Here is a 14538-nt window from a genome sequence, read left to right on the forward strand (position 1 = left end):
TTTAAAGGCATAGTAAATATGTTTTAAAGGCAAAATAAATATGTTTTGAAAGGATAACTGTGAAAAGGATTCATATTTCTTATAAATATATACATTACTGTTCAAGAGTTTGATAGGGGGCAGATATGATTCGTTAACGTCTCTTAAGCTCACCAAGCATTCTTTTGTACAAAAATACAGAAAACAGTAATATATTGAAATATTACAATTGTAACTTTATTTTAATATAATTTAAAATACAATGAATTCCTGTGATGGCAAAGCTAAATTTTCAGCATCATTACTCGTCTTCAGTGTCACATGATCCTTCAGAAATCATTCTAAAATGCTGATTTGGTGCTCAAGAAACATTTCTTATTTTTACCATTACTGCATGTATTTATGTGTATGTTTCTTTCCTATTCAGTCTGCATTTCGGACTCCTACATTATAAAGACACAGAATTCTGAAATAATAACTTTATTAAAACACAAACATATCTGCTTACCTCTGAACAAACTGCAACCAAAAATACACATAAATAAAAAGCATGATGTATCGAGAAAATGCAAAGCTGTGATCCAACTTTGCTTAATTTCTAAGGTTGCATATATATCAAAAGTGAGCTTACTAAAAACATCCACAGAACATTCCGCAAACATATTCCAAGGTTACAGTTGTGCTGGGGAAATGGCAATTCCATTAGGTCTCAGTTGGAGATTTGTTGTTAAGTTACAAGCACTGCACTAAGACTACAGCTTCACTCCAAACCTCGGAATTTCAACAGAGAATCAACTGATTTGTCATGTTGTCTTATGTAATACCAGTGAGGGCTTTTGACCTCAAAACGATTCTTTTCAATCCTCCTTGTGATGTGTTGTATTTCCACTTTTTTGAGATGATGAACAGTCCACCAGTTTGCACCTGAAAAAAGTCAATTAAAGTGCCAAGTTGTCCTCAATGAATAGATCCTGATAATCAGTGATTGCCCACTGCAGGATTTCCCATCTCTTCTCCAATGGACTGACTCCCAAAGCCACTGTCCTCTTTAGAATCTGGAAGAAGGAAAAGTGTGTTGTATTCACAATTTACTGCCCAAAGGTTGTGTGTTAGTCTCAGAGGTGACCCTGTTTCTCTATCGGTGTGAAACATACCTGAGCTCTGCTTGTCTTCTCTGGGTTGGCTGGCTGTCAGAAGTCGCACTCCTTCACTCACACCCAGAGACTGCAGCGCCTCCACCAGGCCGTCCACAGGACCACCACTCAACTGAACACACATAAACACACTTTAGAACTACTCATACTGTATGTGATGCCAAGACAAACGCAATTACAAATGCATCTAGTCTAAACACATACAATCTACAAGAAAATGTTTTTGAAAGGCTTCAGAAACATATACCAATTAAATGAAGAATATGGAGCAAATACATTCACAAATACATTTTAGTAAATTTATTGAGCAATTTAACAGAAAACTTTTTATGCCTTTTGGCGACCTGCAAACTTTTGAAAATGGGTTTCAAATGCAATTTTGTGGAACATCATGTGGATCATAGACAGTATAAGAAGTGGACAGAGCCATCTCATTGGAACTCAATTGAGAAAAGTGAAGCCCATTTTTAGCGATTTTTTAGCACTTCCGTTCCTGACGCGCAGACTCAAACCGACTCAAACTAAGCTTGATGACATGAGCAACCTGTCTGACAGATGTAAATCTTCTAGTAGCTGTGCTTGAAAACTGCCAACGTTAATCTTGCAGAGATGGCGAGCTTGAGCAAAGAGTTCTTTGGCGTGAGTGAGCAGGAGCAAGTATCCTGATTAATTATTTTGTATAGTATTTGTTTTAAAATGTTATTCCCTTGACGTCCCCTGGATTGCCTGCGAGCTTCTCTTCCTGTCTGTACGGTAATCTCTCTACTGTGCACAGAGAGTCGAGTGGTTATGACGCAATCGTTAGCCTGTTTTTACGGGGCCATAATGTAACATAGAAGGTAATGGAGCCCTTTATACATTTTCGTGTTTCTTTAGAAATAAATAATGGACAAATGGAGTCTTTAAACGCCTCAGGTGTAAAGTTATTCGCTGTCAAAGTGACGCCAAAATGAATGGGAGTCAATGGAAATGCTAACGCAAGTGAAGTTCTGCTACAAGATGGCGGCACGCTGCCGGCTTCAACTTCCGGTCGATGTATTACCCGCCTGATGTGGATGGGTATTTCATGTTCAGTCTATAGGTGTGTAGTGTTTCTTTACAAAGTGACATCGCAAACTACTGGCCTGGCATGTGTAATACAGCAATTTTAATAGTTTTCACAGAACAGGATTGTTTTGACAATGCTGCTGTCTGTACGTGAAAAACGCAGAAGAAAAAAAAAATTCGTTTTTAGTACATATTTGTCATGTAAACGTACCCTTATTTAGCTTTAGCAGTAAACATTTTATGTAAATTATTTAATCAAATTAAAAGGCAGTATGAGAAAATTGCAAGCAACAAACAAGCAAAGATAAATGCTTCCAATACTAGTACGCTACATTGTTGTCATATGACATGAACACATCAAATTACATGTTTTTAGAAAGTATTAGTATTTTGCATATTTAATACATTTCTTCAATATTAAATGACAAGTTTTTAGAAAATGAGATTAATATGCATGTTCAATACATTTCAATATTAAATGTATTACATTTTAGGACATTTATTTAGTATTTATTTATTTGCTCCACATTCCTATGTAATTAGTGTTCCAATCTAATAACTTTTAACTATTTTTTATTATTATTATTAAAACATTTTGCAGTTAAATAATGAGTTAACAAAGATGTTTTTAAAAATCTGATTATTACTTCCAGTTTATTAGTTACACTTTAAATGGAAGGTCAAGTCAAGTGCAATGCATTGACATAGGACAAGGTGCAAGACTGCATTTTCCAAACATAACCGACGTCTATTTAACAATGTAAAGTAAAACTTGCCAAACCAAGAGAACAATGACAGTCTCTTACCTGGTAGTTCTCGAGAAGCTTCTGGCAGGGCGAGGCGCTCTCCTGGAACAGGTGAGTGAGTGTGAGCATGCCCAGTTTTTCCGCCAGCTCTTTCCAGGGCACATGGTCTTCAATAAGAATACCACACAGTTTCATGAGCACCTCGCTGTCTAAACCCTGGTTCACTGCAGGAAGAAGAATACTGATCAGTCACACATGCTAGAAGTTAAGTAATAGAGTGTTTGAGAACATTAAGCACATAAAGTCTCATTACCTTCGTCAGTGCTTATTTTGGTCCTCTTGGGGGCGAGTGAACTGGACTTGGGGCCTTTCCTTCCATCTAATAGATCTCTAACCTGTTGAAGACAATGGTGTTTCAAAGGTTAAATCTATTACATGAATTTATTCATCCACCTCCAAATGCTCACACACTGTATGCAATTATGATGATACAAAAACTCTAACCTTTTGACATTTAGCCAGGTCAAATGGTGTGTGTCCCGCAGCAGGTCTCTTGCGTGGGTTAAATGCTCCCCTCTCGGATGATATCGACATGAATTGAACTTGCTGAACCATGTCATCTGGAAGCTGCTTATTGGCATCATTCTTCTCACTCTCGTCATCTTCATCAGAGGAAGATAAGCTCAGGAAAAGAGGCTCATCGTTCTCCATACGTTTATCAGCTCCTAAAACAGAAGACAAGGGAGATGATACAAACAATGCTTTCATATCACTGAACCAAAACTTGACTTATTGCCTAGTCATTGGCTCTGAATATGATGATCTTGATTTCAATTGGTTATTCAGGTCATATGTCGTTAATTATGAGTGATTCCTATGAATGTTACACATCAGGAAATGTGGACGACTATCAAATACCTAACCTAAATCACATCCTATAAGTTCATCTTTGCTCTAATAACAAAACTACATGAGCATGTTCTCAATGACTAGTCATTGTGGTTTTGCCCTTCAGAGGTTTTGAAGTACCTGATATCTGTATTAAATTAGTAAGAAAGGAGTTTTCTCAGATACCTGCAGCTATCAGCATGGAGCAGAGAGGTGGGGAGCCTTGACTGGCAGCAAAGTGAAGAGGACTGTTGCCTCCGTAGGTACACACATTCACATCAGCCTTTAGCTGTAACAAATGACAAACATAAAACTGTCACTTTTAAAGACAAAACATTTGTGATGGCTCTATGAAGTGTGCTGAATAGGCTGAAACGGTTCCAGTATCTCTGGTTTGTGTGATGCTGAAATACTGCATTAAGATATAATTTATATATTATATAAAGTCAAGTAAATGCTGTTCTTCTGAACTATCTATTCAACATGAAACACTGTAGAAATGCATCAGTTTTCTCACTTAAATATTAAACAGCACAACTGTTTTCAACATTGATAATAATAAGAAATGTTTCTTGATCGACATATTAGAATGATTTCTGAAGGATCATGTGACACTGAAGACTGAAATAATGGCTGCAGAAAATTCAGAGAAAAATCATTTTATACTGTAATAATCAGCCTCAAATTTCCTACTTGGTGAACCTCTAATGCTAACAAAAGTAGTGTTTACTAAAACTAACCGAAATTGCGACTAAACATCTAGTGCTCCATAAATCATTTACCTCAGTAATAAGATTACAGGCCAGTTTTAACAGGTTATCCCTCACTGCCAGATGTAGAGCTGTACAGCCACTTTTCTGCTCTGGCATGTTGATCTTTGCTCCTGTCTCCACTAACAATCGAAGACAGTGCTCTCCGTCTTTCTTTACAGCGAGATGGACAGGATATTGACCTGAGAAGCGGGAAAGGTGAAAAAAAAATATCAGTGTGTGCTATTATTTTCCACATGCAACCTTCAGCACCATTAAATGAAGACTGAGAGACAATGGCATGTGTAACGCTCACCTGAGAAGTCAGCAGAGTTTATTAAATGGACATAGCGCTCTCCCAGCAGGTCCAGGACCACTCGTAGTACGGCCTCATCGCCGGTGTGGGCGGCCAAGTGAAGCGCTGTCCGGCCCTCTCGGTCCAGCAGGCTCGGGTCTGCCCCTGTTCTCATCAGCATCTCCACTAACTTGGGCTGCTTTGTGATCACAGCCAGATGCAATGGAGACTGGAGAAGGTAAGAAAGATGAACGTTAGCATGCCACATTAAACAAAAATAAATAATAATAAAAAGAGCATTTTCACAGCATATAGAAGCTAAATTACCTGACTGAGGTGGTTGAGTTTGTTGATGAACTTCTGTTGTGGGGTGTTGTTCAGGGCCTGAATAAGCTGTTGCACCACAGCAGGTTGCTGATGGATAATGGCCAAGTGCAGAGGCCTATGGGAAAAATACGACACAGATTAATACAAACTCTGATCATGTATGTGTTGCACTTAATCCCCCTCTTCATTCAATGTATCATTTAAATGCATTTAAAAATAATAATGTTACTACAATAACAATTTCACTTTCATTTTTTCATTAAGCAGATATACTGACTATAATAGAAAGGTTTAAAGGTAGCAGACACATAACCTGGAATTAAGTATACTTGACATGCGTTAAGACATTGATACAATAGACCGGATACAAGCTGAAAGGCAGAGATGTGAAAAAGACATACGTGTCTCCGTTCTCATCTTGCACTCCACACAGATGTCTCTGCAGAACCAGCAGGGGGCGCACATCCCCTGTACTGCAGTACTGTAACAAAGCACGAGCAGTGCACTTGGCTGTCAAAGTGGCACGATTCTGCAGAGCTGCGGCTGGAAACAATACAGGAAGGAAACATGCATCACTGAATGAATATACACCTAAAATCTCAATGCCTTGAGTTTAATGATACCTGAAAGATAATTATGCTCACCGATCTGAATAAGCTGCTGATGCACTGGAGAACCAGACTGAGTTTGTTTGTTAGTTGGCTGATTCTGAGATCCATCAGACTGTGGGGTGGAGCCTGACATCTGTGGCCCTCCAGCAAATCCACCACCACCGAAAAACGCTGAACCATCCATCGTATGATTAAATGAAAATCCTAAGGACATAATTGACACGAAGATACACATATGAAGACTTCTGTTGACACACCACCAGAATAACTGAATGAACCATGTACACGTGTAGCCTCAGAGTTTAGGGATTTAAAATGTTTCACCTCCTCCCATTCCTCCTCCTCCTGTTCCAGATCCAGGACCTCCAAAGGCCCCTGCTCCTCCTTGAGGTCCTCCCCGCCAGTGATCGTAGGGCTGAGGAAGTGCCTTCATCCTCTTCCTCTGAACCTCTTCTTTGTCTAGGAGGGAACAGGAGCCAACATGTTAGCAAATATGAGAAAGAGAAATAGTGAAGAGGATGTTTAATGGATCTAAACTACCGTTCAAAAAACTGGTACGTTTTTTTTAGTGAAAGAAACATAATAATTTTAATGAAGAAACTATAAAATTACATTTTACAATATATCAAAAACAGAAACAGTTTTTTTTTTAAACAATATTTCACAAATATTACCAGGTGAGCATAAAATATTATTTTAAAAACCTAGACAACAAACCTTTTAGTGGAACAATAAAGATACTGAATTTGATATAAACTGTCCCCATATATATGTATGTTAGGACAGTTTGTTGCAATCTGTTAAAAATGTGATGGTCTTAAAGTGCCCCATTATGCTTTTTAGAATATTACTTTTCATGCAGTACGTAATATAGCAAAGTTTTAAAGATCAAAGTGCACCACAAAGTTATTGTCTCCTCCAGAAAGAATCGATTCTGAACAGCCGAAGCGAGTCATCAGCAATTCTAGTCTCACTTCATGTTACATACTTGCGTAACAATGTAACAAACTTGCATAATTCCAGCCTATGGTCTTCATTGGCTGCCTGCAAACAAGGTCTACTTTGACTGACCCTCAACCACTTTAGTTGTAGCTGAGGAATGGAGGAGTTTGGTTTCTGACACACGCTGTAAGTGGTAGACTAGTCAAAACAGACTGGGCCCTCTGAGTAGGCTCTCAGAAAGGAGAGGGAACCTTTAAAATAGCACATAGGGGCACCGATGTTTTGCACAGCACTACTAACCTTGATTGTGTGGAATATATGTGAACTGCTTGGGTTCGCTGAAGTCGCCTCCCTTCTTCCTCTTGAGCTGCAGGAACACGGTGACAGGGCGCGTGATATCTGTGCAGCGGTAAGGTGGTGTCTTAAACACGATCGCATACTGATGGGATTAAAAACGGTGTCAGTGAAGGTTTGTTGTAAAAGGCTAAACCACATCCAACGGTAAAATCCAGGAAATTACAACGTTTTTATGTCAATTTATCACACACCTGTTTGTGGACGTCAGTGGGGGAGAAGTCTCCAAATGCCTCCCATCCGGAATCATCTTCCTCCTCATAAAAACGAATGTCAATATCATCTGGAAACAAAAGAGTATAAACATCATTTGATCTAAAAGGTTTGTGAATGATTGTAAATCCTTTTTGAAATCAGAAAATCATAATAACCTTTTTGAACTTTATCACAGAGCAGAAAGACCTCTTCTCCTCCCAGCACTGATCCGGAGGTTTTATCCATTCGGGAGATCTTCAAATTTGAAGCATTTGGTGATTCTGGGTAAACAGCAACACATTTTTGCTATATTAAGATTACCAATCCTTTTTTCCCTAATTTACACTCCTGTTCAAAAGCTTGGGGTCGGTAAGATTTTTAATGTTTTAAAAAGAAGTCTCTTCTTCTCATCAAGGCTGCATTTATTTGAATACAGTAAACTACAGTGAAAGCAGTAATATTGTGAAATATTAATACAATTTAAAATAACCGTTTTATATTTAATACGTTATGTTATTTATTCCTGTGATGGCAAAGCTGATTCATTACTCCAGCCTTCAGCATCACATGATTCTTCAGAAATAATTCTAATATGCTGATTTGTTTTTTTTAAAAAAACATTTCTTATTATTGTCAATGTTGAAAACAAGTTGTGCTGCTTAATACTTTCGTGAAAACCGTGATTCATTTTGTTTTCTGATAAATATAGTCCAAAAGAAAAATAATATATGTGGAATAGAAATCTTTTGTAATTCCTTCACTGTCACTTTTTATGGATGTTATGCAACCTTGGTGAATTTTTTTTATTATTGTTCAGACTTTTGAACATTCTCAGAGCAATGTAGATTATAATACTATTAATATTTATATACCACTTTCAAAAAATACATACCAAAAAAGTGACCAAATGAAAAGACTACAATGAAAATTCTACAATGCCATGATAATTTTTAAATAAATATAAATAAATATAAAATTGAAGAAATAAAATCAACAAAATCTGCAGTCTCTTAAACTAGGTATGATTAAAATATCAGTTTCTTTTTCTTCAAACTCACAGTGCCTATATATTTTTCTTTGTGTTTTTTTTTTTTGTGTGGCAACTTTGAGGTCAGTGTGTGGCAGATGTCTTTTGTTAATTGAATTTCATTTATTCTCTTATGTTTTATGGCAGGACTTACTGCTATCATAGATAGGATTTGAAACAGCAGGCTTCAAGGCTCTTGTGAAACTCCCATTGCTGTCCTGCAAGTAAGCAGTGAACTTTAATCGTACAATGTTTAGGTCCATGTTTTTGCCCAACTCTTTGGCTTCTTGCGTAATAGCCTGTTCCTCTGCATCTGAATGAGTGATATATAGAGAAAAAACATCATGTCAAATGAGGATGCAAACAGTAAACAGAAAATTCAATAAGCAGTCAAGTATGTCTAGTTGAATAATTAAATCACAGTCTTACCACTAAATTTATATCCAGGCTCTTTCGTCCTTCTCTTCTCTTCTCTTAGCCTTTTCGTTAATACTTCAATCACTCCTCTCTTAGTAACATGGAGGATGCCTAAATTACTGAATCTAAACATAGAGGATGTAATAATGAATAAAGATTGCACAACTGCACATAAACAACAATCAAACGCCACAGGCCTCACATGATGATACTGTATGCATACAATGCCTTACGCAATTTATTCCAGTCATAATAACAAGGAAAGAGATCATATGAGCATGATGAACAGTAATCGTGTTCACTCACTGAGCTGTGAGATCATTAGGCCCCACATCAATGGAGCATACACCGTTGTCGTTACATTGGCGACCCACAAGACTGTGCGCATGAACGCGAGGGGGGTCTGTGTGCGTCACTAGCTGAACCTCCACGCGAGCATGACCCACGTAGTTTGACACCTGGTGTGGGAGAATGCATTCATAAATGTACAGCTTATTTAAATACATTGCAGATACATATCCATGTTACAAAGCCCACCTTGACTGTGGGATACGTCCTTCTGTTCCTCTCACTGGAGGCACCTGGCAGACCACCGTGGGATGGGCCCTCACATTCATAACGAAATCTGAATCCTCTCTGTAACACACACATAGCATTTTTACATAACACCAGACCTTACTCACTGATAAAACCCTGTTTTTGGGGAATTCCAGCGCATGCTTTCTGGAATTATCCCACATAGTCTGTACATTCTTTGTAATACATCACACATGTTCACTAAATAGCTAAAATACACCATTTTATAATTTATAATATTGGAAAATTGTCAAACAGAGTGGAAGATGAAGATTAAGACCTAAGTGAACGTACCTGCTTTGGCTCCTCAATTATCTGTAGATAAGGCCCATGAACTGAAATAAAGATCAAATACAATAAATTAGCCTTCATTTCATTTAAATCAAAAGAACACCACACAACAAAAACACATCATAAAATACATTCATAAAGCAAGACAATTGGCAGAATTAACTTACCTGTTTCTGTCACAAAGGGTTCAGGCTTCACCTCAAAAGTTTCAGGCAGATATTGAAGGTCCACCATGAACAAAGACTGAAGATGCCATGTACAAACGTGCATGTGTTAGTATTTTTATATAAAATATACATTTATGTGAATTAAACTCCAACCTTTAGCACAAAGCATAATTCGTTTTATTTTATTATAACTGAAAATGTGACCTGATATTCAAATTTATACCATTTAGTCTTAAACCTACAAGTGTATATAGGCATCACAACATTATGGATAATACATTTTTAGATTTGTTATATATTACATTTAACAGTGTTATTAATTTATTAATGTTTTTAAAGATTAGCTTTAAATTAGGGTTTGATAACATTGACGATAATCCAAATAAGAAAAATGTGCATTTATTTAAAAAATCTCCAATATTGACAGATAACTGATAGGGTATGCATTTTGTGCACCCCAAATGAAAATATCTATAGATCACAACTCTAAACTAAAAATCTGTAGCAAGGTAGCAGACTACAGCAGCAATTTTGACAATATGTGGCTCACCTCATTGTCAAACTTCATTTGATACTGCGTATCATCCATCCTGTAATGTAGAAGAAACAGAGAAAACTCTTATTGAGACCGTCTCGCAAAGACACAAACCCAGAACTAAAAAATACCCATGAGGTGAGGTGCTCTAATACAGTTAGCATGCTGAATCAAAACATCAACTGAGCTGCAAACCCCTACAGATGCATTTCATTCCCCTAGTTTTTCCCCACAGTAGTGTTCTGACCTTCACACAAGGCTGCGCACACTTTTACCCTACCTGATAAACAAAACGTAGAGAAAGAGGCTTTCCGTTTTAAACAAAAGACTCACACAAAGTCCGTTTCACTTTCGGTGTAACAACAAGGATGTGTGTGCACTGGATTTTTTTTCTTTTTTTAATACGCCTTCCCCCTCCTTCTGTCTGGCTCACTTGCTTGCGTTACTTCCAGGAAGCAAGGCAGTGAAAAAAAAAAACAGAGGAAAGCCCCCAGAATACCAGCTCACTGCTGCCGCTGATGTCAAATCCTGAGAAATGCAGGTACACACATATTCACACCCTGATATCAAGACTTCTCATATCTAAATTTCCTCAACTTTCCAAAGGCTTTTTCAAATTCCCTTCTCTTCCTCTGGGGTACTTTTGAAACAAAATTCCAATAATGATTCCTTTTTTATTCGTATTTAGATTCAATTCAGTGGAAAAATGAACAAAAAAATTCCATGTATGTGTAATTTACAAAAAATAAACATATTTCTGACTAAAACATCTGTGTAACTGGATTAGTCAGATATCTCTACAGTGCCGTCAATGCAGCTAGCATGAGAAAAGCCCTGAAAGATGGGGATTGCCCCCCATCTGTTGGCCTGCCCTTGCAGCCACAAATCTTTAAACCCACAAACACTTCCACTGTTAACCAAACAGGAAATTATGATGATGATCTCTAAATGATACATTTATTTAAATAAATAATTTATAAAGAAATGATGTTCCATTTCATTTCTAGTGTTAATATTACTAGCGACACTGGATGAGGATTGCACAAGTGTTTACTTAAACTGCCACTGACAGGAATGAGGAAGCGTCTTCTTCTGCTCAGGATGAGGTGTACTAAGATTGCTGTGTAGTACCACCACATATTCTTCACCAAAACCAATGGGACAACTAGTAGAGTAAACTATGAGTTTTCTATCTGAGGTGTCAGGGCTCATTCTGAGTGAATGCAAATCCTGACGTCACTGAAAAGAGAGTAAAACTCTTCTGGATCACAACCGCATCCTGTCCTCCTTCTGTGAAATGATAGCATCTTCACTTCAGCCAAACAACCCCTAATCTTGAAAAAACGTCAAATATAGACAAGAAGATTCATTAAGCAAGGCAAAAGTCGTCAATCTAACAGTGGATGTCAACCCAAGCCCGCCAAGAGGCCTCAGTAAACGTCCGAAGGGGCAAAATGACTGTAAATTTATTAAGAGTTACATTAACAGAATCCAACTTAAGTCCAATGCTAACAACAAAACCAAAACGTAAAACATGTAAAATTACATTATATGTTAATCTATCAGCTGTTGTTGATATCATACACAGTTATTCACAGCTTTTGAAACTTTTGGAATCACAGAATTCATTTTTGGTCGATTATTTCATTTTATTGACAACTTAGTATCTGTTAATAAAAAAGGTTAAAAGCAAGCAGCTAAGCATCACAATGTTCTTTAATTAAGGATTTGTTCACCCAAAAATGAAAATCTGTCAGGAAATCCGAGAGGTTTCTAAACCAGTCACAGGCAACAACGTCATTGCAACTTTCAAGGCCCAGAAAAATGGTAAAGACATCATTAAAATAGTCCATGTGACTACAGTAGGTCAACCTTAAAGGGTAACTCTCGCCAAAATGCAGCCTAGGGTCTTTTTGTTAATCTACCCGAGGCAAACTTTTGTCTAAAAGCATAATTAGAATGGAAACGCCACTTTTAAGTTTGACCGTATTTTCGGTTTCGGTCAAATTGCCTTTTAAATGGGAGTGCATGGAGCACTTCTATGATAGCATCAAAAATCGCTATAGTTAAAGCACTAAGAAGGCTCGACGCAACATGAAACTTTGCTCAAAGTATCACCAGGGGCTCTACACATGAACTTGAGCATTGAGAACACTGTTTGTGCACACAGAGTTTACTAAAAAGAAAAATTTTGAACAACTCACTATAGCTGTGTCCGCCGGCATTTTGTCAGTCAAAAATAGTCAATCCTTCTTAGCGTTTTAAAAATAGCGATTTTTGATGCTATCATAGAAGTGCCCCAAGCACTCCCATTCAAAAGGCAATTTGACCGAAAACAAAAATACGGTCAAACTTAAAAGTGGCATTTCCATTCTAATTGTGCTTTTAAACGAAAGTTTGCCTTGGCTAGATTAACAGAAAGACCCTCGGTTGCATTTTGGCGAGAGTTACCCTTTAAGATTATGAATCGACGAGAATACTTTTTGTGCACAAAAAAATAATACAAAAATAATGACTATTATATCAACAATATCTTCTCTCCCATGTGCTATTCACATAATGTAAACAGTATACCAGGTTCTACGCCAAAACGCTGACTCATTATTGGCTAGCTCCTGCGTCAGCATCACACGCAAGTGTCGTGGTGCTCACGTGAACAGCGTCAGCCAATAATAATCCAGCATTCTGATGTAGAACCTGGAATCGCTGCACTGTTTACTACTACTTTTCTGGGCCTTGAAAGTTGCAATGAATTGCTGCCTATGGCTGGTTCAGAAACCTCTTAATTTAAGTTCTGAAGATGAACGAAGGTCTTGCAGGTTTGGAACAACATGAAGGTGAGTAAGCAATGACAGAATTTTTATTTTTGGGTAAACTAAACCTTTAAAGAATTTAATGTTCTTTAAAGACAAAAACCTACTTGCTCAGAACACAAGACTACTTTTTTTAATGTAGAATATAAATGTATTGTATGAGGTGCCATGGAAATAATGGTGACTTGACTAGAAAAATCACAATAAACCTGTTTTTAACCGTTTCAGCTCTTCCATATGCATGAAGTTGAAAGGCAAATGAACCATTGTTTGTAAATCCTCTACTTATGTACATATTACAAATTGTCATGTCATGTCATGTCATGTCATGTCATCTTCGTCCGCTTATCCGGTATATTACAAGTTTTTGTTTCCATATGCAAATCTGACTACTTACCAGTCTACGTGCTCTATGTAATCATGTGCAAAACTTTAGGAGTAAACTTACATTCGTGAACATTTTAAGCATAACCTATGAGCTGTCAGTCAACATTTCTGGGCATCTATAAGCTGCACGTGCCAATGATGCACAATAAAACGCTACACAGGAGCAATACTGGAATAAATCTTTAACGTACCTTAGTGCTCCAGCCATTCTGTTTTCTGCAGGGTCATCCGAAAGGGCTCTGAACTCCTGACAGACTGAAAATGATGGAAAGACAAGCGCTTACACACACTGTGTGATGGGGATGTGATTCCCCTGCACATGTAGGCTAAGTCAGATCCAAAAAGTACATCTGACTTTTTTTGGGAATTTCCCACAGACTCGATAACTGAACACTGTTCAAATTTTTGTAAACATTTTTACAATTTTCTAACTAATTAGACATTTGCACGCCATATGAACTGTACACCATCTCTGGAATGTAACGTAACGTTAATGTTTTCAAAACAAACTTAAAATAGACTTATCCATGCACTATAAGCAACCGAGTCCTTATTTACAAATAAGAAAGCAGACTATTATTAGATTATATATCTATTTAAAGGCCTACATGACTTGTTACAAAACTGTTCATTAATAATGATAATTTCGTTATACATAATGTGTATAGTAACTTATGTACTTCAACACATATCAGACTTAACTTACCTTGTATAACTGTGATGTTTGCCAATTCTCGTGTAGTTTCTATTCGACGTCAATTTAATTAAATCACTGCTAAAATCTTAGCAAACGACTGAGAAAAAAAAACATAAACAAAATGGACCATCCATCCAATTAATTTGTTCCAGTTTTAGTATTTAGTGAACGCTCTATGCGAACGTACGCTTGCATGAGTCGAATGCTACTGGCCTGCAATGGAAAGCCCCGACTCGGGGAATTCCGCAATCACGTGGCGTGCTAGGAGTGTTTTGATTGGTTCTTAGACGGAACATGATTTGCATGTTCTCCAAAACTTCCGCTCGTATATCTGATATTCA

General features: G+C 37.4%; 1 protein-coding gene across 1 annotated transcript; it reads right to left on the reverse strand.

The window, feature by feature from the left end:
• Positions 1 to 443: 443 nt before the first annotated feature.
• nfkb2 (nuclear factor of kappa light polypeptide gene enhancer in B-cells 2 (p49/p100)) lies at positions 444 to 14455 on the reverse strand. Its single transcript, XM_081350429.1, has 24 exons — positions 14207 to 14455; positions 13692 to 13755; positions 10316 to 10355; positions 9766 to 9841; positions 9602 to 9642; positions 9269 to 9367; positions 9038 to 9189; positions 8744 to 8856; positions 8469 to 8627; positions 7464 to 7568; positions 7287 to 7375; positions 7039 to 7177; positions 6121 to 6255; positions 5830 to 6000; positions 5587 to 5728; positions 5186 to 5300; positions 4880 to 5087; positions 4597 to 4766; positions 4001 to 4103; positions 3431 to 3651; positions 3240 to 3321; positions 2987 to 3150; positions 1134 to 1245; positions 444 to 1034 (listed from the first exon to the last, which is right to left on the reverse strand). Exons 2-24 carry the CDS (start codon positions 13706 to 13708, stop codon positions 958 to 960), a joined length of 2730 nt encoding a protein of 909 aa, XP_081206555.1. The 5' UTR covers positions 13709 to 13755; positions 14207 to 14455; the 3' UTR covers positions 444 to 957.
• Between the last annotated feature and the right edge of the window lie 83 nt (positions 14456 to 14538).

Source organism: Scardinius erythrophthalmus, assembly GCF_964197995.2.
Source record: "Scardinius erythrophthalmus genome assembly, chromosome: 21".
Classification (NCBI taxonomy): Eukaryota; Metazoa; Chordata; class Actinopteri; order Cypriniformes; family Leuciscidae; genus Scardinius; species Scardinius erythrophthalmus.